The 22,581-nt window shown below is 41.4% G+C and overlaps 1 protein-coding gene across 1 annotated transcript in view; it reads left to right on the forward strand.

Annotated features, from left to right (window-relative positions):
• The window catches only part of SEMA6A (semaphorin 6A), a 124,781-nt gene that overhangs the window by 82,261 nt on the left and 19,939 nt on the right, over positions 1-22,581 (forward strand). Inside the window, exons 8-19 of the mRNA XM_054714974.1 lie at positions 1,827-1,946; positions 2,607-2,695; positions 3,553-3,770; positions 7,348-7,479; positions 9,893-10,048; positions 11,424-11,600; positions 11,974-12,114; positions 12,196-12,276; positions 14,229-14,287; positions 16,356-16,376; positions 16,510-16,560; positions 21,682-21,846. Coding sequence (XP_054570949.1) covers positions 1,827-1,946; positions 2,607-2,695; positions 3,553-3,770; positions 7,348-7,479; positions 9,893-10,048; positions 11,424-11,600; positions 11,974-12,114; positions 12,196-12,276; positions 14,229-14,287; positions 16,356-16,376; positions 16,510-16,560; positions 21,682-21,846 — 1,410 coding nt within the window. The remainder of the gene's footprint in view (positions 1-1,826; positions 1,947-2,606; positions 2,696-3,552; positions 3,771-7,347; positions 7,480-9,892; positions 10,049-11,423; positions 11,601-11,973; positions 12,115-12,195; positions 12,277-14,228; positions 14,288-16,355; positions 16,377-16,509; positions 16,561-21,681; positions 21,847-22,581) is intronic.

A 22,581-nucleotide genomic window follows, 5' to 3' on the forward strand; every position in this document is an offset into this window, starting at 1 on the left:
TGTGGTCCTAAATCTGTAGTCACAGAATGCAGAAACAGCTTGTGCCGGTTAAGGACTGTTTCCTTGGGCCCCTGCCAAAGTTAGAGCACAGTATTACTGGAAAGCAGCATTGTAAGGGTCATGAGGTCTTGTAAACCTATGTCAGCATGGGCAGGAGCAAGCCTAGCAGAGGAGATGCTTGGGTATATTCCCACATGTGTAACTTCCACTGTAGCACATTTCTGACACTTTAGGTGGTAACCATGGAGGATGTGGGCTGCAATGGAGAATGTAAATTTAACTGTAAATTAAAAAGAGGACTTATTGTAGCCTGGCATAGAAAAAAAGTAGAATGGACAAAGTATTTTCTAAATCCAACTTTCCAGGGGCTAAATAAAAGGAGCCACATGAGACAATCCTATGACTTCCCCTCCCCCTCCTCAATAGGTGTTCCCTGGAAGGTTTGAATTCTCACACACGTTCAGCCCTTACTAATATAAGAGCCTTGCTGCAACTGAATGGTTGTCATACTATCAAGAATGCCAGAATAGTGCTCTGTTTACAAGTAAAAGTCTGGTGAAATACCCAGTGTTGAATGTAAAACAAGAAGAGTAGTGGGGCGTGGTCAGAAGGAATGAACACACACACACACACACACACACACACACACACACACACACCACCTTCCCCCTCACCCCCACTTCCCAGTTCTATCTGTGTGACCTAGGGTTATGACTCTATAATTAAAGTTGTGATTCGTGTAGATATGTTTATCAACAGAAAGGTTTGTTGTCTGCAGTTCCAATCTAACCAAGTCAACACTTACTAATATATGGCTGTTAATAGTGCAGATATTAAGGCAGCTCTAAACTGAACCTGAACCACTTTCCATTTGAAGTCCAAAGGCAGACATTAAGAACTTTCCTTAGGTATTTTTGGATGAGCTTTTTATAAACCATTATGCTTTCCTACAAGTGGGAGAGCTTAAAGAATACTATATTGTACCTAAGTGCCGACGTGTAATTAAAGAAGATATGTAATCCATTAAAAAAGAACCAAGGAAGTAATTTTTTAGTTTGAATATAATTATTGTCTCTTTTCATCTATATAGATTTTTCTATTCTAGAACATCCCATTTAATTATTTGTGTGTAAAGCGTTTGCTAATCCAGGAAAAGAATCAACATTTTCAGGGATTAATCTTTAGTCTAATTCAGTCCCTTTTGCTTTGGATGTACTCTCAAGCCTATCTCTAATGTAGCTAAGTTGGCAGGGGTTAGTATGAACCCTGACTCTCGTGACTCGGGTAAAGGGGAGCAGTGCCTCTCAAGATCTAAGTAGCAGTTTAGTCAGCTCCTTTTTGTTTATGAACCCCCTTTCTTAATTCCCCTCCCCTGTTCAGTCTGAGGACTCCATTACTTCCGCTGAATGTAAACTTTCAGGTGGTAACAACCAGCTTCTGTCTTCCTCGGGGACCCCAGCTGATCCAGTTCACCACAGTGCGGTGGCAGCAGCAGCATCCAAGGGGCCTTGGCCTGGATAGTTTAGTCCAGGACCATCTAATCAATTGAAGCAAACAACATTTTTCATTCACCCTGTCCCTGGAGCTGCTGCTGCTTAGAAATTGCCGTGCAATTTAAAAATGAAAAATGTTTCCTCTCTCATGATCCCAATTTAAAATGGTTAGGAATGTGGGCCAAGTATTTTCCCAGTGCCTCTTGGATTTTTCCCAGTTGTCCTATCTAATTTGCCTGATATGGGAACGCCGTCTGGGGTATGTCTCTATTATCCCTCCATGCCCACGGTCTTGCTCCCCACCCCATCCACCTCTTTTCTTTTTCTTCCAAGATGGAAAACTATACTCGGCCACAGTGACTGACTTCCTTGCCATCGATGCAGTTATTTACCGGAGTTTTGGAGACAGACCAACCCTACGGACTGTCAAGCACGATTCAAAATGGTTGAAAGGTGAAAAAACAAAAGAATAAGGGTCGGGGGGAGGGTCGATAGGTGTCTTGAGGGACATTTAGGTCCCAAGGGACCAGACTGGTTTCATTTCATTAGTGGCTTCTGACAGACGGGAAGGTGCAAATTGCATCTTTTGCCTCAACTGATTTATTTACCTCCCTTTTTCACTTCCCAGGAGCTTCTGGAATGTTAACAGAACTACCCATGCTACTACAGTAGAGCACATTACATTCATCTTTCCTGCCTCAAACTCTCATTTCAGAGTCCCACATGAAAAGAACAGGGAGCAGGGGATTGGAGGTGTGGGGAACAGGAAAAGAGCTCTCATAGCTCTGCAGGAGTCAGGCTGGCAGGAGATGTGTACGACACCCTCTCTGTAACGTGGGCATTCCATTGTGGAAGATAAAAGACAGGGATATGCAGCGCTCATTTAGTCTTCATTGTTGGTTGCAACCACCTCTGAAACATGTAATTTGTAGGCTCCAATGCTTTCTGAAATCACCAGCACTCACATGTGTGCAGTCATTCGAAACGGCTGGTGTTAACCAAATGTCTAATGGCCCTGTGCTTTTAATTAATAACATGTCACTGGTTGCAATTGATTAAAATTCTTTCAACTGTGTGACTTGTCCCCAATTAAAGTTCCCAATTTGTTCACAGAACCATATTTCGTCCAAGCAGTGGACTATGGAGACTATATCTACTTCTTCTTCAGGGAAATAGCAGTGGAGTACAACACCATGGGAAAGGTAAGAGGGGAGGAAGTCTCCCTGTTGGGTCAATATGGTTATAAATGACCTTGGAATAGGAACCATCCATCTAATGACAAGGCCATCGTTTTGAGAAGATGCAAAGATTAGTGGAAGTGAAACATGGTGCTGCCTCCACGCCCTGGGTGCTTTAGCAAAAAAGTAACGGAGTACAGGGGACATCCTAAATATTTCTTTTCAAAATGTAATAAGCAGATGTTCAGTGATTTCCTACTGAGTTTCAAGTGTCTTGAGATGTAGTTTCCAGGTATACTCAACAGTTTTCTCTTTTTAATGAGATGCTCCACACAGAGAGAGTAGATATCCAGTATCTTTAAGCAAACTGAGAGTCCTAAATTTTATCTTTATTGAATAAAGCAAGAGAACACTTAGGGGATGGCCCTTTCAGTTATGATTACCAGAGAGTGGATCAAGGTCACTAAGTTGGAGGGCACAAAATCAATGCCAGGTAGCTTGCACAGTTAGAGGAACTCAGGGTGAGAGATTTGAGGCCCAGAGGCAGCTAGTGAGGTTGCCAGAGATGGTGCATACAAAGTGCGCTTTTGTCTGAGGAAATAAAAAGCTAAGCAGTCCATATGGAAATGAGTGTATGTGGCTGAGAGCTGATCCCCTGAAGGATTTATGGCTCTGTATTAAATGCCACAGCCTTATCTTTTAAAACATGCTGTTCCAATGCTGAGGTTTTCCCTTTTTTTTTTTTTTTTTTTTTTTAGAAACATGAGATTAATTTAAGCACCTTGTTGTTCTGTTTCTATTTTCAAAGAAAGGAAAATTCTAATAAGATCGCCTCGAAAAGGGAGTGCATTTCATTTTCCCTGTGTGTTTTCCCTCTGCAGGTAGTTTTCCCAAGAGTGGCGCAGGTTTGTAAGAATGACATGGGAGGGTCTCAGAGAGTCCTGGAGAAACAGTGGACATCTTTCCTTAAGGCTCGCCTCAACTGCTCAGTTCCCGGAGACTCTCACTTTTATTTCAACATACTCCAGGCGGTTACAGATGTGATTCGTATTAATGGCCGTGACGTTGTCCTGGCAACCTTTTCCACACCTTATAACAGGTAACCATGCCATGGCGGTGTTGACCTAATTGGTTCTTCCGGCTTCCTTTCCCCAGGGGCTCTCCTCTAATACACAAGATTCACAACGGATGGAAAACTTGCCATTCACTATTTGTGGCTAAAAAAGCACTTAACACTCAGTTTTCATCAACAAATTAACGGTCATTTACAGAAGTTATTAGATTAGGATTTTAGGGAAAGTAATTAGGTAAATTATAACTATATCTTCTAATTATAGGCCTGTCATATAAACACTATTCACGTGTTGTTTCTCAATCCTTCCTGTAATCCTGGCAAGGACTACTGTTGCCCTCTTTTACACTGGACAAAACAACTCAATTATAGCACCTGGTCCAGGTAGTCAGTAGACGGAAGAGGCAGCTTCAAACTCAAAAATGGTTCTCTCTCTTCTAGGCCATGTACCATTCAGTTTTGGTATCTTTTGAAGTAAAAACCCTGGAAAAATGTTAAAATGCTACAGAGTGAAAGTGATTCAGATGAGTCCATACCCACCTAAGACACCCTGGTTATTATTATCCCATCAGAGGAGCCTGCATCCCAACCATAGCACCACTGTCTGACTCTGGAGGGCTCGAATGAGGACTTATACATTGTCAAACCTAGAAATACTGAGTGTCAGCCTGTTTATTCCTATTTTGGTAGTTTTTAAGCTAAGACTTTGAGGAATTAAATAATATTCTAATTACTGTTCCTGGAGCAGTGGAAATATGCGGGGTTTAAAGAGCAGAAAGAATACGGGCATTTAGATTCTCTGGTACTCAGCTTTCCCAGGCCTTAGAGTCCTAGCACGACTGTGAAAATGGTCATCACTCTAGGTGTGGTCATACAATCTAAATGTACTGTCTTCTCATTTCTATGTAGAATTTTGGATATTCTATATTATCTTCCTTTAGGAATACACTGTTTTATTTTGGATTACACTTTTTACAAAGACTTTTAAGAACTCAATGAGTACCTAGATGACAGGCATGTACATGTTGAGATTGGAGGACAGCATCTAGAAAGAAATGTTTCAGAATTAGGTAAAGCCCGGAACAGAACAAGCTCAAGGATGAAATAATGTTCCTTTATTAGTTGGAAGTCAAGAGTTCCCTGCTGAAGGTGCATGAAAATATGAACCCATACTACAGCAAGAAGCACTCAGTGAGATTTAAGTAAGCTTTAACCATCTGTGGAGATTTGTAAGCCTGAGAATAGAAAAGATTCAATAATTCAGACTTTGACTGTTCAGACTTCCGAATGCATCAATCTAGACTGTTGAAAAGGAATACTGTTGTGGTACATGGGAAAACAGGGGCTAGCAGAATTTCAGCACACTTCCGGTTTGTTGGTTTAATTTTTGAGGGCAGTGAGTTACTTTATGATTACAATACAGCAGAAGATTCTAGCATATTATAGATACTCCATTTAAAGTATTTTCTTTAACAGCCCCCAAGAAACATTCAATTATTGCATGCTTATGCAATCTCAGAGACATATTTGCTCAGTAAAATCAGAAAGTGGTATAAATGCACATACCCATTTTATCTCTAAATTATTGGCCCTCTCTCATTTTATTCCCTCTAGATTCATTCCTCTCCACCCCATGCTCCACTCATGCAAACTTGGTCACTGTCAGGTTTCAAATCCTTTAGGTGCTCCTCTTTACCCTGGGGATAAAGTTCATGCTCCTTAGAATGGTGTGCAAACCCCCTCATGGTCTGGCCCATCTCTGCCAGCAGCATGTGCTTTCTGGAACTAAGATCTGTCTCGAACATGCCATGCTTGCTCATGTCCTGTTCTCTGCCAAGTCCGCTGGTCCAACCAATGTCTGTTTGCCCATTGTAACCCTAAGGATGCTCCAAGTCTCAGCTGGAGTCGCTTCCCATGAGATCTTGTGCATACCTCTTTAAATAATGCTCTTAGCAAGTTGTCCTGCATGAATTATTATCATCATTGTTTTTGTTATTTGCCTCCACACTGAACTGTGAGTCAACTGAGAGCAGTACTCTGTGTTATTTATTAAGCATTTACTGCCTGAGATTAGGGATTCCATAATTATAGGTTGAATGAACAGCAGGTAGAAAGAAAGGAATGAAAAAAAGATGAAAGGAAAGAGGAGGGAGTAAAGTAGGGAAGGAAGAATAATGGATGTCACAAATAATTCTAACCTTGGGAAGATTATAAAATCCCAGGGTGTCTTTAGTTACTACAAGGTTCCTCATAAAATAATTCAATATTTATCCTATTTTTCTTAATATTTAAAGTAAATATGTACACCTGTTACTTTTAGGAAAGGGAGATAAGAAGAATCTTACAAAATTAAGTAAGGGTTCTAAAATTTCAAAATAAATGGGGATCACTGTCTTGTATACTCAATTCTGTAAACATATATATATATATATATATATATATATATATATATATATATATATATATATACACTACTTTAAAAAATGTATTACTACTTTTAATTTTAAAATACTTTAAAGTTCATTCTGCCACCTTGTTTTAAATAAGCTTTCTAACCCTCTCCCTATTTCTTGCTTTACTAGTAATTTTCAGTAATTGTTGTGAAATTAAAGATAGCATAAAGTTTTCCTAATCATTATGAAGTGATTTCCATATCCTTTCTACATTTGCAAAATCCAGACCAATCCTTCTCTCTGTGCTGGATGATGTTCCCATACTGCAGAGCGCAGTCTTGCCCTGATGCTGCTGTGCACTGGTCCACAACCTCAATGCCTGATTAAAACACTGGCCAGCTGGTGCCTGCAATTTATTTGATCAAAACCAAGGAACAACCATAGTCAAAAGCAAACATGGGTTCAAAGAGTATAGCCAGATGAATGAATTATTCATGCCTCTCACCACTGATGAAAAAAAAAAAAATCCCAAAGTCCTTCCAGGAGTGCCAGGCCAGAATGTAATTATAGGTAGAGAATTACTGTCATTATTATTACTTAGCACTTAATAGAGCACTTTATTTGCAAAGTGTTGATGCTTTAGAGACTTATATTGTTCAGTCCTATGCAAATAAACAGGAGTAAAAACTGGAATGTACACCGACTAACAAAATATTCCCGAGTTCCGCACACAGACATTCTCACTCCTGGAGTCCTTAGCTTGAAGTTCCAAATCCAAAGAAGCAATATTTGGACCGTGGAGGCACTTTTATTTTAAATTTTTACCAATATTGGAGATGTAGAATATATTTTCTAAAAATTTTATTGGGGGAGGGGGTTATTGACTAATAATTAACATCAGTGAATTCATGAAACTTCTAAATCACCAGTTCAAGCACTCTTCCTTTCTAAACAAAAGCAGTCCCAGAAGACATGAAGAGGTCCTTTCTCTTTATGAGTTGCTTTAACTAGCCCTTTATCTAAGGCCACTGATGAAAATTTGATTCCCAGGAACATTCGCTTTCTGCACTAGGATCCCTTACATTTATTGTGTTCAGTATATGAACTTTACATTTCAATTGCCTGTAATAGGAAAGTTTCTTTGGATTATGTTTTCCAAGCTTCCTGTGCACTTGGGCATGAGTAACACTGTGTGAAATGTCGTGTTGCAGCATCCCTGGGTCTGCAGTTTGTGCCTATGACATGCTTGACATTGCCAATGTTTTTACTGGGAGATTCAAAGAACAGAAGTCTCCGGATTCCACTTGGACACCAGTTCCTGATGAACGAGTGCCTAAGCCCAGGTACATGCAAATATCTATATGCTATTTTGTTGTTAATCCTCACCTGAGGATGTTTTTTCCATTGAGTTTTTGAGAGGGTGAAATGGAGGGAGGGAGGGAGGGAGGGAGGGAGGGAGGGAGGGAGGGAGGGAGGGAGGGAGGGAGGGAGGGAGGGAGGGAGGGAGGGAGGTGGAGAGAGGGAGAGAGAGAAACATTGATGTGAGAGAGATTTATGGACTGGTTGCCTCCCAGGCCTGTCCCTACCAGGGCTGGGGATTGAACCTGCAACCCAAGTATGTGCCTTTGACCAGGAATCAAACCTGAGACCCCTCTAACCACTGAGCATACCAACCAGGGCCATATGCTATATTGAACTTCTATATAAATGGTACAGCTTGCTCCTCTGATAATGAATTGCACACCAGTGTCTTCCATGCCCATGCCAGCCATACAGATAAGATGCTGGAACAATAGCAAGGCCTATCAGGTCACTTATCTTCATCCACTTAAGCAAAATTCAGGGTTACTTATATTTAAAACAATGACTCTCTAGTCTTTCGCTTAATCTCTATATCTGTGGTTTAGCCAAGTAATCCTAGGATGAATAGATCCATTTCGCCCAGCCAGCTCCAATGGTCTGTAGTCAAGGAAACTGGGGCCCAGAGAGGTATAAAGTATATAGTGTAAGTTCACATAGCTGGATAGATTGTTTCCATTGTCCCTCCCTGCTTCCCTTCAATTTTACAGAAACTCATGTCTTTAAATCCTAATAAAATGTGGAACACAAATGGTGTGTGTTCCCTGGATTTTTTGACCAGGCTGGATCAGAGCTGAGTCAAGACTCAGGCCAAGGGCAAGAAGAGAGCACAGGTGCAGTGGACCTAACATGTCTCTGGTCTGCCAGGTTCTGGTCTATTTTGGGTCCATATGCAACCCAAATTCCCCTCTCCCCAAAGTGTGCCCCAGAATTGCCTTCATTGGGAACCTACTGTCCAGAGACCTCTTGGTCCTCTGTAATCTCCTTCAACTCCTCACACTAAAGCCGTGAATTCATCCTTTTTAACTGGGATGGCAGAAAACTGTCCCCCAGCCCTGAGCCTGCCCTCTTTATGTGGTACCCACTGGCTACCTTCATTACAGCATTTGCAGTCTAAGTTACCTGGAAACATCCTTGTGTGCCCAGCTTCCTCCACTGAATTTGTGGGCCTCTGGAAGGAAGAAGCCCAATGTTTTTTTTAAGTTTTTTGGTTTCCAACCATCTCCTCCAACCTCAAGTCCCCCACAGAAAATACCTAGCCCGAGCCATTTAATTGAACTAATTTAAATAATGTGAGCCCTGTACCCAGGAGAGAAAGCCTTGTGGTTCTGTCTTCATCGTCGGAATTGTCTGGCATATGCATTGGGTGCAAAAAGCACACTCTGGCAAAACCTCAGATAGATCTTCTAAGTCAATGTCTGGAACTGTTAGCTACTTTCTAGGTAAGCAGGAGGGGGATTTAGCCTGAGGGGTCAGGTTTCAGGGAGAACTTACTTAATGTGTTCTCCTTGGTGTGTAAGCCATGACCAGGAAACACACCGTAAGTGATTTGCTACTATTGGCAGTGTGTTTAGCCTCATCCTCCCGCATGCTTGCCTCGCCCCTCTTGCAGATATTTGGATACGCCCACAGGGCTGGCTGGGTCAGTGCCGGGACACAGTGCATGCATGGGCCAGACTGTGCCATTGCTGTCAGTCCAGCTGTGTGGGTAGGCCTGGTGTCAGTGTTTCCCTGATCTGACTTTACCGAGATGTCCCTTGACTCCAGAAGCCATAGCATTTCCTGTAGAAAAACATTTTCGCGTCACAATGACACGACCTTTCAGGAGGGAAGCTTCAGTGTCATTGGCTTTTCATACCTGCCCAAATCAAACAAAAACAAGAGCATCCGTAGAAAACCAAATACAGACGTTCTCTGACTCCCAGTGGGAGATGGTTACGTGGCGTCTTGCTGGTACATATGCTGGCTGGTGGCTTTTGAGTGCCTTTGTTTTCTGCATTTGTGGAAAAGTCAGCTCAATTCTCTCCTTTTGTAGAGCAAATGCCTCGAGAACTTCCAGCAGGGTTTTAGGGCAGAGAGAGCAGCCCTGGGACATGTGCACACCACACACGCCCCCCTTGTTTCAGGCTCCATCACTGTTGATGGAATTTGTTTGTACTTCTGGGGGGAAGCCAAGTTGCCCCCAGCCAAGGTTGAACTGCCCGGGCGGAGGCTCCTCTATGGCATGCGAGGCGGCCTGGAGGAAATCTAAGCACATTTATTTGGTGGCATCTGCATTGTTCAACTTCCTCCTCTCAGCCTCTGGTACATTTTCCCTCATGCCAGATGCTTAGAGAAGCAGTTCATTCAAAGAATTTGCCATAAGGCATGAAACAAACTCCCTCCCTTTCTTTTCAGGCCGGGCTGCTGTGCTGGCTCATCCTCCTTAGAAAAATATGCAACCTCTAATGACTTTCCGGATGATACCCTGAACTTCATCAAAACGCACCCGCTCATGGACGAGGCCGTGCCTTCTGTCATCAACAGGCCGTGGTTCCTGAGGACGATGGTCAGGTGGGTGCCAAGCACGCCGAGTCCTACAGGGATCTTCCCTACTCCATCTCATGCTCATATCAGCGGATCATGTTTTGAAATGGCACAGGCATCTTCTGTGATCACGTGCCCTGATTCCACTATGAAATGCTGGCGAGTGGGGTGGATGCCACCAAACCCCGCGACCACATTCCCATTGAGAAGAGTTTGGGTATTGTGGGGCTAACTGGGCACATGACAGCAATTAGAGGAAACAAAGATATCCCCTTCCCGGGTAGCCCGTTTAGTCCAGTCTGTGCCAAAGTGGAGGGACAGTGAAGGAGAATCAGTTGATGATGTGGACACCTGTTTGGTTGGATATGGTTGCAAAACAAGCTGCAGATTCCATTCAAGCATTGTGCCCTGGCTGTTAACTTTCAAGTGGAGCACGAACAAAAGGAGGATTTGCACAAGTATGCCAGCATGAAGGTTCATGCGTTAGCATTTGTTATCTGAAGTGGTGGCCAACTGAGATGGGATAGCTGGTGTGAAATCTGTGAAAGCATTAAGTACTCCTCCTTGTATGTATTTAGAGCTTATTTCCAAACAATTCAACAGGCTTTCCCAAGTACCATCCAGTCTGGGCAATCATCAAACACAAGGTCAATTAAATTTACCACCATTTTTAAACTATGCCTTTATTGAAATATATTAAAGTATTATAATGGCTCTTGTCCATAAGATGGAAACAATATAATTTGCAAGAGGGTCCATATTTTCTGGAACCTGCCATGGTGCTTAGGACAAATAGGTGTCTATGGAGTACTGAATGGCTGAGAGAAAGAGGCGGCCCAATAGGACTTATCCTAGATGTGTGACAAGGCGGATGCCCTTCACCTTTCCTCTAAATGTATCTTGCTTGGCTGGCACATCCTTCGGAACTTCAGTCCTTCTACATACAATTGAAAATCTTTCCAATCTGGCATTTTGTTGATGTGGCTTTACATCTCAGAAGAATGATATAAAAAGAAATGGTAGCCATTGCTTTTCTTTCCAATGTTAAATAAAATGTCCAATGAGTTCCCTTATTCCTCCCCTCTTCAGAGGAGACATGAGCCTTCCCTTCTTGATCAGGGCAGAGATGATTGTGGAGTGGTTTCAGATGGTTATGGCTGGCTACTTATTATGTAACTTGGCCTCCACACCCCATACCTCTGTTCTCCCCTTGGAGCCATACTAATGCTCTGCATATGGAAGTAACATACCAGAACAGCTTGAGAGCATTATTTACATGCATATATTTCTCTTGAGGTTATTACTAGAAAGCTCTGTCACAATTCAATTGTGTGAAGTGGGAAGGGGGACACTTGAATGACAGACCAACAGAGAGATGAAAAATGCGATCCTGTCATTTCAGATACCGCCTCACCAAAATTGCGGTGGACACCGCGGCTGGGCCCTATCAGAATCACACTGTGGTTTTCCTGGGATCAGAGAAGGGACTCATCTTGAAGTTCTTGGCCAGAATAGGAAACAGTGGTTTCCTAAATGACAGCCTTTTCCTGGAGGAGATGAGCGTTTACAATCCTGAAAAGTATGTAGAATGTTTGGTCCTTTCTCAGCAATTACTTATGTTATTCAGAGGAAGTCAAGGCAGACATAGGTTTTTTACATTTTTAGATGTGGCTTTTAAAATTATTTGTGAAAATCTTTTAATACATAAAAGGCATTATTTTCTCCTTGCCAATAATGTATGTATTTATATAGTTACACATATAGATATGTGTGTGTGTGTGTGTGTGTGTGTGTGTGTGTGTATGCATGTACAAGGATCTATTTCACCTTTACTTAGATCAGATTAAGAAATCACTTTGTGGGCTTGGTGTTGGGTATGAGGATGGTGGCAAGAAAAAGAAAACTGACCCAAGGGAAACTTTTAATGATATTATCCTGCCTTATACAATTAGGTGTAGCTATGATGGAGTAGAAGACAAGAGGATTATGGGATTGCAACTGGACAAAGCAAGCAACTCTCTGTATGTTGCATTCTCCACCTGTGTGATAAAGGTTCCCCTTGGTCGGTGTGAACGACATGGGAAATGTAAAAAGTACGTACTTTGCCTCATTGCCTACTAGGAAATGCTTCGAAAGGAGGCCTAGGTAACTCACGGCCATCTTCTTCCATACAGGACCTGTATCGCCTCCAGAGACCCCTACTGCGGGTGGGTGAAGGAAGGAGGTTCCTGTGCCTATCTGTTGCCCGGCAGCAGGTAAGGCGCCCCAGGTGTGGGAGAGTGGAAGGTGCTATCCATTCTATATGTATTAGTTAACTGTGCTTGCACATACCACCACCACTCAGCCTTCTGTGCACAGCCTCATCAATGGGACGGTCAGCCATTCTCCTTCCTTTTCCCATTTCACAGAACACCCCAATATCACAGGTGGCAGATTTCCAATTGATTAATCATGCATCCTCAGGCTGATTAAAAACACACAGAGAAGAAACACAGTGGGCTTCTGAGTGTTCCCTGGAGAGAGGACAAGGATGTGCATGCCTTAATCATCACAATTTGAGAACAGCAGAGAAAAGAAGCAGTTGGGTAGCAATTAGATTAGTGATGCGGTTTGCCCAGCCATCACAAAACGGGCTCCTCTAATTGACCATACAAGGCTGGGAAGAAATTGCAGAGCATTTGTTAAGGATGCGTTTGTACTGCAAGCATGTTGTATACATCCAATAAATCTTCTCCTGCGCTGAAGAACAGTTGACCCTATTACTCATTAGGTAGTCAATTCTTGGCAGTTCTCCAGCAGATCAGCTCGATCGCGGCAGTCTAACATGCCTGTGATTTCGGTGCTTGAAACTGTGACCCGGTCTTTAAATGCTCAGCTGGCATTAGTTAAAAGGTTTCTTTTATGTGTTTACTTCATTGGATGTGAAATCCAAAATAACATTGGAAAAACATCCAATGCATGTCCTTGACAGGTTATGGCAACTCAAGAGAGGTGCCATATGGCAGCACAGTTCTTTCTTAGCCAATTCCTTCAACTTCCCCAAATCCAAAGGGGGAACAGAAGGGCTCACATCACTGACTCTCCTCTCCCATTTTAGAACAGCTAGACAAATAGGCAGAAGGCCCCCTCATGACTATCACCTGCATCAAATGAGGGAAAGTATTCCCATAAACAGGGTGAATGATAACTAAATCTGACCTGGAAATTTGACTAATACAAAGGGTCAACTTCTATATTTTATTGCATCATCTTTACAAGTAGCAATATAGACATGCTACAGTGGTAGCACTTTATATCTTTTCCTGGGACTCTTGAAGTGAAGGAGGAAGGATCACAAAGCACAGTGAAGAAAGCTAAGGCATGATCTTTCTATATTCAAAGTATAACCAGAAGTATACTCCTGAGGACAGGGAGGAGTGAAGACAATACCTGAATGGTCTCAGCAAAATGCACCTCCGAGCCCTCTCTTCTTGGGCCCCACATAGCCACTGGCCATTTGTACCTTTAACACTTAGTTATATAAGTTACTGCTAAGCAAAGAAATAGATAAAATCTAGGAAGGCAAGGGTCAGGGTGAAAGAGAAAGTAGAGGGGGAAAGACTTATTTTTAACTAGAGGCCCAGTGCACGAATTCATGCACATTGAAAGGGAATTAATTAGAAGAAATATTTTAGAGGCCGGGGAGGGACTGCAGGAGGTTGGCTCCAGGGCGTGTCCAGCCCATCTCATCCAGTCCCAATCTGCCGGACCCCAGCTGCAAGCTAACCTACTGGTCGGAGCGTCTGCCCCCTGGTGGTCAGTGCACATCATAGCGACTGGTCGACTGATAGGTAGGGCCCTTAGAATATTAGGCTTTTATATAGAGAGATTTATAGACTTCTATATTGCTCAGAACAGTGTATTTTAACATTTAAATGTTTAAGACATATTCAGGGAATCAGAGTAAAAGACAGATATAAATAATGCACACACTAATTACCTCCTGAATAATATCTGAATTAACTTCTTAAGCCAGGGCCTCTTTTTGGATATTCTTGTACATAAGACTCGTTTCTGTAAATTTCAAAGATATAATTTTCAAGCTGTTATCTACATATTTTTTGCACCTGCCACTCAGTTTATCAAACTGTGTTAGTTGCTTTAGTGAAACCCGAGTAATGACTCACATGATTGAATTTGTTTTTTCTCCCCCCTCCTTTTCTGAAAGACTAACTTTTGAACAGGACATAGAGCGTGGCAATACAGATGGCCTTGGAGACTGTCACAGTAAGTGAAGCTTTTATCCGTGTTTATCTTTGGGCAGAGAAGCTTTCTGGAATGGCCTGGAAACATTACCCTGCATGTGGAACTGAGTACAGCTGGCACTAAAACATGCATACATAACAGGAACCATCTTCTAAATATCAAATAAAGAAAATAGTGTGTTTTAGAGCCAATGTTATTGTCAATGCTGTTGCTATAAATGCTGGCACCTAGTGCATTATTACAATACTGAGGAACAGACTCACTTAAGACGATATAAATTATGCGGAGCAGTAAGTTATGTCTGCATTTTCTTTTTTTTGAAAGCCCAGTTTTGTTGTTTTTTTAAAATGTGCTATTTACACTGTAATTTTTAACCAAATATGAGAAAAAGGTTGGACATCATACTCTAGCTTTTTAATTGAATGGAACTGTTTTATTCTTCTTCAACATAGAAACTAACAAAAGTAATTATATTTTTTAAATTAGATTTTTGTCTGTTAACATTTGCAGTAGAAAAAAGTTTCAGATATAACCCACTAAGAACAAGGTGACTCAAAATAACCTTTTCATAGAAATTAAACTGCGTGAATCTGAGTTCATTTCTAAAGTTATTAAATGGTAACATTTTAGTTAGAATTTCATGTAAAGGATCCTGGTTCTCCTATTTCTGATTAATATCAAAACTCTCCTGAAAATGCTAAGGTATCATTCAACTTTCTTATCTCTTATAGAAATCAGATATAATCAAATAAAAAGATGTGGCAGCCTTATCTCCAAATTCTTTGCATATATTTTTTTGTTTGCAAATATTATATATTGGCAAAAGCTTCTTCTGTCTTCACACACAAAATTTAATGAGTTAAAAAATCAGCATAGGAGACAGTGTCATTGCCAAAAGATCTACATTACTTTTGGGGAGTGAAACAATTTGATTCATGGATGTTAGTCACATTGATGCCTTAAGGCTCCATCTTCAGGAAACAGGTTTTGGTTTCTATATGAACTGAATTAGCTGACTTTAGTGAATAATTTTCATCATATTTTTATGATCTGGTGGTATGGGCATCTGTAGAAAACTGGGGTGTCAATTTGGATTTCATAGGTAAATCTATGGAAAATGTGAAAATGGTTGTTAATAGCTCTACCAAGTGTCCACTGCACCAGTGGGCTCACACCACACCTGTATTCTTGGCAGAAAAGCTGAAGGAAACCCCAGTATTAAGCACAGGGGAGACCCTCTCCCCTGGCCTGTGACTTACTCTTTAACCTCAGCAGTCAAGCCTCTGTTTTCCTGTACTCCCCACCCTTGAACCTCATTCCTGCTGAGGCTCTTAGAGGCCCGCTCAGGGCAGGAGGCCCGCCTGTCCGAGTGCCTTCTCAGCTCCCTGTGCTCTGCTGGAGCGTGACCTACTTCATAGGACTTACCTCTTCACAGACAGGCATTCAGAGGCGTTAGGTCATTGGTGCACAATGACTGCATCAGGATTTTAAGGGCAGATGAGAAAATCGTGCAGAGCCAGTGCCAGAGGCTGAGGAGCAGGCTGAGGGAACCAGTGTTCTGACCCAGACACAGCATGCACACACAGGTGTATGCTGCCTCTGTGTGGATGTGATTTCTTTTATTTTTGTTTTAATTACCTAAGTAAGCCCCCTGCTGAGTTCAGAACATTGTGATACTGGACAGTTCCTCACAGCATGGTTGTGAGGATGAAATGAGAGAATGTAAAAAAGGGTACTTTATAAGTGTGGGTCCATATGGTACTTATTTTATCCACATATATGGTAGGGCGTAAATTCTCAGAAACACATATAATCACAGTTACCATTTCTTTACTAACTCTTGCTTTTTCTCTGCCTCTTGGCAACAAAAACAGTGACTCTGAGGAAACTCACTTGGGGAAGAGATGTGGGGGTGAAATTGGACCGAATATAACGCACCTTACATTACAAGCCAGAATTGAAATGCATTTACTTAGTGTTGGGTGTCATATGTTCTTATAGTCCTGTATTAGTTCATTCCCACTTACTACGTAAGTCACACTAAGGAGTGTTAGACATAAGTGACCTTCTCCTCCCTTTTGTCTTTCAGATTCCTTCGTGGCACTGAATGGTAAGGACATTACTCGTGACTAATTATCGATGAAACTCTATTTAGGAAATCCTGCTTCACTAATCCTCTTCAGTATTCTCAAACTTTAGGTTTCTCTCTAAATTAATTTTTTGTCCTCGTTATTTTTTTATAGACATTTCAACTCCTCTACCAGATCATGAAATGTCTTACAACACAGTATATGGTCAGTTGATGGATTTCTTTTTTTTTTTTTTTTAATTCTTCAAGCCACTCATCTTGTGGTAGTTTATAGTTTTCATTCCTAAACACCATGGACCAGATTCTTTATTACTTCAGGGCCCCAATTCACTAAAATTATTTATAGATTGCATGATGCTTCAAAAATCACTCTGCCTGTATTTGACGTATGAGACTTGAGTCCTACAGTTTAATCCATATAACATGAAATATGCCAACCTTAGGGAATTTGGTGAATATCTTTAATGAGTTCTTGAAGGAGAAAAAATTGCTTTTGGACATAAGTATATCCAAGATAAAAGAATAGTGCCTATAACTACAAGGCCATAACTCTTTAACTGATAGAGAGCAACATTCCCAAAATGCTGACTCTCAGGACCATACCTTCTTCAGGGGAAAATCTATACAGAGTGAACATACCAGCTTCTTACTAGGCAAAACTTTCCAATATAGCATGAAATTGGCCATCAAATTTTAAGTTCACAAAGAGTGCAACTATTTAGACATATTGTCATCGAGATTTCTTTAGAATGTGTACAAGGAAGAGTGACACAGCGCAAATGATGTGCACACAGGGCTTCTCCCATTGTTCCTGCTCTGAAATGCAGGCACTACATTAAACAAAGCTATTAAATCCATAAACAGAATATTCTGAGCTCTTTATAAGAAAAGTTTAAATGCAGTTAAAACATTCCATTTCTCAAAGTTACTCCAAGTATTTATTAGGGTAAACTATTCATGTGTTTTTTAAATATAAAATGAAAAAATATGTGTGATGGCAAACTTAAGCTTATGCGTTCCTGAGGCCCAGTGCACAAAATTCATGCGTGGGTAGGGTCCCTAGCGGCTGCCGGCTGCCAGCCAGGGCCTCCCTTCCCCCTGCCGCCTGCCACCACCACCGCCAGACAGAGGGATGGGCCGTGGGCAGTTGGCCGGCCGATCCTGCCCCCTGGTCGAACTCCCAGTTAAGGGGATAATTTGCATATTAGGCTTTTATTATATAGGATAATGGGGACTATGGGTTTCATTGATACACAAATTTTATAGATTTTGTGTTTAAGAACAGTAACAGTTCTAGGACAGTCTTTAAATGTAGCGGTAGGTAAGAAACGAAGGGGAAAAATAAAGAAAAGAAAGCAAGGTGGATTTCGGATTCAAAGAAATAGTTCAGGATGGCTACAAATGTGTTTAATAGCTCTATGTGAACTCTCACTCCCTGTGAGTATTAGCATACATAAAAAGCCACTTAGAAAGTACTAAAGATTATCTTATAAACTGGAGCTGTGCAGATATGGAAAACAATGCCTGGTTTCTCCTGACTGGCCCCCACATGAAGTGAGGTATGTGGAGAAGAACCCAACAGAATTTATCCACCTTTAACATTCTCTCATCTGTGATTCCAACCAATGCATTAAACACCAACTACTATAAAAAAATTTCTCAGGAGGCATATGTCCTCTAACTTAGCCTGTCCTTCAGAAAGGGAACCCACTTAGCTTCTGCTCTTTCTCAATATCATACTTTGAAATCATTTCTTATAATTGAATAATCTTTACAGAAATTGATAAATTCAGGTCTTGAATCTAATTGAACCAGCAACCTCCCTAGCATTCATCAATTTGTACAATTTTAACTCCCAGGTAATTTCTCATATTGATAGAACAATTAAACTATGGATCTTCTTTATGAACAGAAATAATCTATGTATCTCTTTTTCCTTTTCAAAAGGAAAGGAACTTATTAATGTCTCCATATTAACACTTTTAAAGGACAATAACTCTCCACCCTCAGCTTTTGACCAGTAATTTCTGTGATGAAACTAAAGAAGAGTTGGAATACTGTATTCCTTTTAATGAATAATCCTGTCCATTTCAGGCTAAATCTATCCAGGAGGGAGTGGTTAGATGATTAACTGACCATCAAAATGAGGCTACTCGAGACAGTACTTAGAAAAATACAGGAGACTTTAATTAATTTATTCAGCAAATAGTGCCAGGCACTGGACTAGGTGCTGTATTGTTACCATCAAAGGAAATACCAAATTGCTATTTTTAAGAGCAAGGATGTAGCCCACAGTCCAAAGTGCACCCACTGCTCCCCACTGTGTCCTTTGAATGTTTCCATAAAAAGTTCATTGGCTGAGTGCAGGCTCACAGAGTGAACAACAAAACCACAACCGCCTAAAAAAGGGATCGTTTCAATAAACCATGCACTCTCTGTTCTGCAAAAGCTCTGTGCAACATCAGTTTCATAACCAAGAAACCCTTTTTAGTGAATTGGACCCTGGTTATTTTCCTTCTCTCTTCCTCTCTTGTATTGATATAATATCTCTTTTTTGTGTCTAATTGGCTATAACCATTGTTAATAAGTTAGAGTAGTTTGAAGGGTCTCTAACCTCTGGAATCACAAAGATTTGTAGATATAGAGAAACGGTATAATGCATAGTAAAGTTAACTTTTAATATCTACCTCTTCGTATATTATAAGAATACATCATAAGCTCCATTAGTTAAAACATGACCTCCCTAATTGGATTATCAAGACAAAATTATAGACTTGAACTCTATTGACATGTAATACTATATCCACAAATGATTGCCTATTTTTTGTAGCATGATTTTGGTTACACAGTCTCTTAGGGAATGCACAAACTAATAAAGCCTGTAGAATCAGATTCTCAGAAGAAATAAAGTGATTTTCTTTCAACATTTTTTTTAAGCTTGGAGAGGTAATAATCATATGCCTCTTTGATTTCAAACTAAGGACTGCTGCTTAATGGTCCTTTTCCATGGTGCTTCTACAATTTTTGAGAATCAGGTATTGCTTTCTGTGACTACTTGATTCACCAGTGACACGTGGTTGCCTGTCCTTAAGCATAAGTTTAAAAGATTACAAACCTCATGCTGCTCTATTTTTTTTTTTCATTTGAGTACATCAGATGCATGGTTTCTCTAGATTTACATACAGAAAATGGAGATGTGGTGGGTATTAGACTAACACTTCAGCGATAGGAAGGAGCTGGTTTCTCACATTTGTGTAAAGCATTTCCCTACCTAACTACCATCTGGCCCACATTAATATCCTCTCATAGCCATAGCTTTCCATTACCAATGAGTTTTCCACGTATTTGCAGCATATGGTCCTAGAAATCTTTCTACAGAGAATGTGTCCCTTAGGCATATATTTCCCCTAGATTACCGTATTAAGAAATGTTCTCCCTTAACCATACTTACGGTATTATCATAAAATTGCCCCTTGGACACAGTTACATTGAAAGTGCTCAAAATGCAAATCAACTCAGGTAAAAAAAAATTTTTTTTTTGCTACTTGGAGGAGAGGTTTTGTCACACACATACCCCTTTTAGCTCCCGACAAAGCTATTTCTAATTGTTTGCTTATGCTGGGTGCTGAATTCTTTCTTAGGTTAACAATATATTTCATTAGAGCTGTGTTGAATTGAAGGGTAGAAAATTGAGGCTGTATTATTTTAGAGCTCAATATAAAAGCAAGAGGAAGCAAAAGAAATTCCAGGTGATTTTCCTACCCTTGTTCTCTTGTCAGCATCATGAGATGAGGTGTGACGCCCAGAAATGTAAAAACAAAAAGTCTGGATCCAAGCCTTCTTGAGTTTTAAATGAACGTGTTTCTAGCAGTTGGTTATGAATCAGACTATTTGTAACAAAGTGGATGTTTGAAGCTGTGTGGGAGCCAAACAAGTTCTACGCAGAAAGCCGCCTCTTAAATGTTACCAAAGCTTTGCATAGCATCTAAGTGTGGTGCTTTCATAGAAATCGTTATAGCTTAGACAAGCCACTTGGCTGACTTGCTTTTCCCGGCTCTTTTACATATATATTCTGTAACTGGCAGTGGTACAGTCTCCTGGGAATCCAACTTCCAATAATAATTGTAAAAAGGAACAATGTAATGCATTGATCATTACAGCCTTTCTTCTGGCGGCCAGTATTTTATTTGTCACATGCACGGTGATGGCAGCCCAAGGTGGAGACCTCCTGGGATTCTGTCCTGCTTTCTACCAAAGGCACCAATTACACATTCACCGTAGTTGCCCCTAGATATCTTTCTAAAAATTACTCAAGAGGTTGCTACAGGTAAAATGGCTGGATACCCAAAGACTACTTAAAAATCCCAGAGAAGTCATATTTTATTTCTACTAGAAAGAACAGGTAAGGTGCATCTTTAAATCACTGCACCAGTTTAGATCAAAGCACTTAATAGGATCTGCATTTAACCTTGTGGAATGATGGAAGAAGGAAAGCTTAGGAATGTATTCACAGGAAATGTCCAGTGTCTGCCATAATTCCCAACCCAGCCATTCTTCCAACATCTACCACGGGCTACTCTGGATCTCAAAAAGCTACTTCCAACCGAACAGTATTAGTTGGTGTGGCATAAAAACAACCTCTCACAATTATGACTCATAAAACTTTGAAGCTAGCATTGCTGGAATAAGACACAGAAGACAAAGCCATAACAACATGGAGCATTTGAGGGGAAAGGAGGTGGGAGCAGATCCTTTTAGAAAGCAACCACTTCTTCCAGAAAGAAGTTGAGTTGCAGCTGAAACGTAGATGCACCCTCAGTGAGGAAGGCTCAGGACCACTGAGCTGTTGGTGATGGGGAGAGGCTGGTGCAGTACCATAAACCTCCCCCGTCAGTCACAGAGTGTCCCCAGAGTGGACCCTTCTGCCTTTTCCTGCTGCCATGGGAATACCAAACAAGGGCACTAGTATCTCCTGAGCACCTACAATGTGTCAAACACTCCTAGATATTTTCACCATTAAGTCGCTTTATCCTCCCAACACTGTGAGGTTAAGTGGCATCATTTTGTGCACAAGGAAAACCAAGGCCCAGAGAAGTTAAATGATTTCCCAAGGCTCGCTCAGCAAGAAGCAGAGATGGGCTCTTACCCTTTATCCTCTGAGTTCAAAGGGTCTTCTGCTGAATCCCACCCCCGTTTTTATTATTTATAGGGCCATCTCCTTCCAGTCTTACAGCCAGCTTGGGAGTCCAATCTCCTGGCCTCTGAGCTAAGGGGATGGGGGTGTCTCGGGTGATGCTTTCCCTAACTGTATTTGTGATGAAAACAGGGCACTCCAGTTCCCTCTTGCCCAGCACCACCACGTCAGATTCGACGGCTCGAGAGGGGTATGAGTCTAGGGGAGGAATGCTGGACTGGAAAGATCTGCTCCATTCACCCGGCAGCACAGACCCTATGGGGGCAGTGTCTTCCCATAATCACCAAGACAAGAAGGGTAAGGCCTTGGAATTGCCTCTTCCTCTGGGGGGAGAGGGAGGGAATGTAGGGAGAACTCTGTAACTGCTTCCAGCAGAATCATAGCAAGATGTAAGAAACCTCCAACACGCTATGATTGAAAGCATCTCAAAAAAGACTGCAACCCAATCCTCTTTGCTAAGCTCGATCCTAAATTATTGCCCACGCAAGGAGAAACCACACAAAACAAATAACACAGACGCTAAGCTTCCTCCACCCAAAAGAGGTGTGGCTTGGCCCAGCACAGATGCTGGCTCCTGAGACCCCCTCCGCCCCTCTCCTGTAATCTGTGGGTCCTCTTTTCCCACCGCATTGGAATGAACGCACTGAGGGCTTTGGCAAGTGCATGTAAGCAAAGTCAAAGCCCGCTTAATCAGTGAATGGAGAAAGAGCAGGGCACAGTCTTCTCTGGCTGGGAGCATCTCCCACTCTTGCCTGGTACTGCATGTGAATAGAGCCAGGGTCCCGAGGCATACTGTCACTGCCTCTAGGACAACAGCTACAACAAAAATATGTTATTGAACCAAGCAGAATTGCTATGCATGGAAAACGGAAAGGAAGCTGCCCTAAATGAAAGGGACTCTACTGTGAACTGTGCTAAATTCTCCCTGGCTTTTTCTTTGCTCAACTAGAGACAGAAAATGTCATCTTTTTTTTTTTTCTTTTCCTTGCCATTTGCTGCTCTGGTAACACAGCCTACTTTAGTTGCAGCTGC

The sequence above is a fragment of the Eptesicus fuscus genome, chromosome 4 (assembly GCF_027574615.1).
Source record: "Eptesicus fuscus isolate TK198812 chromosome 4, DD_ASM_mEF_20220401, whole genome shotgun sequence".
Taxonomy (NCBI): Eukaryota; Metazoa; Chordata; class Mammalia; order Chiroptera; family Vespertilionidae; genus Eptesicus; species Eptesicus fuscus.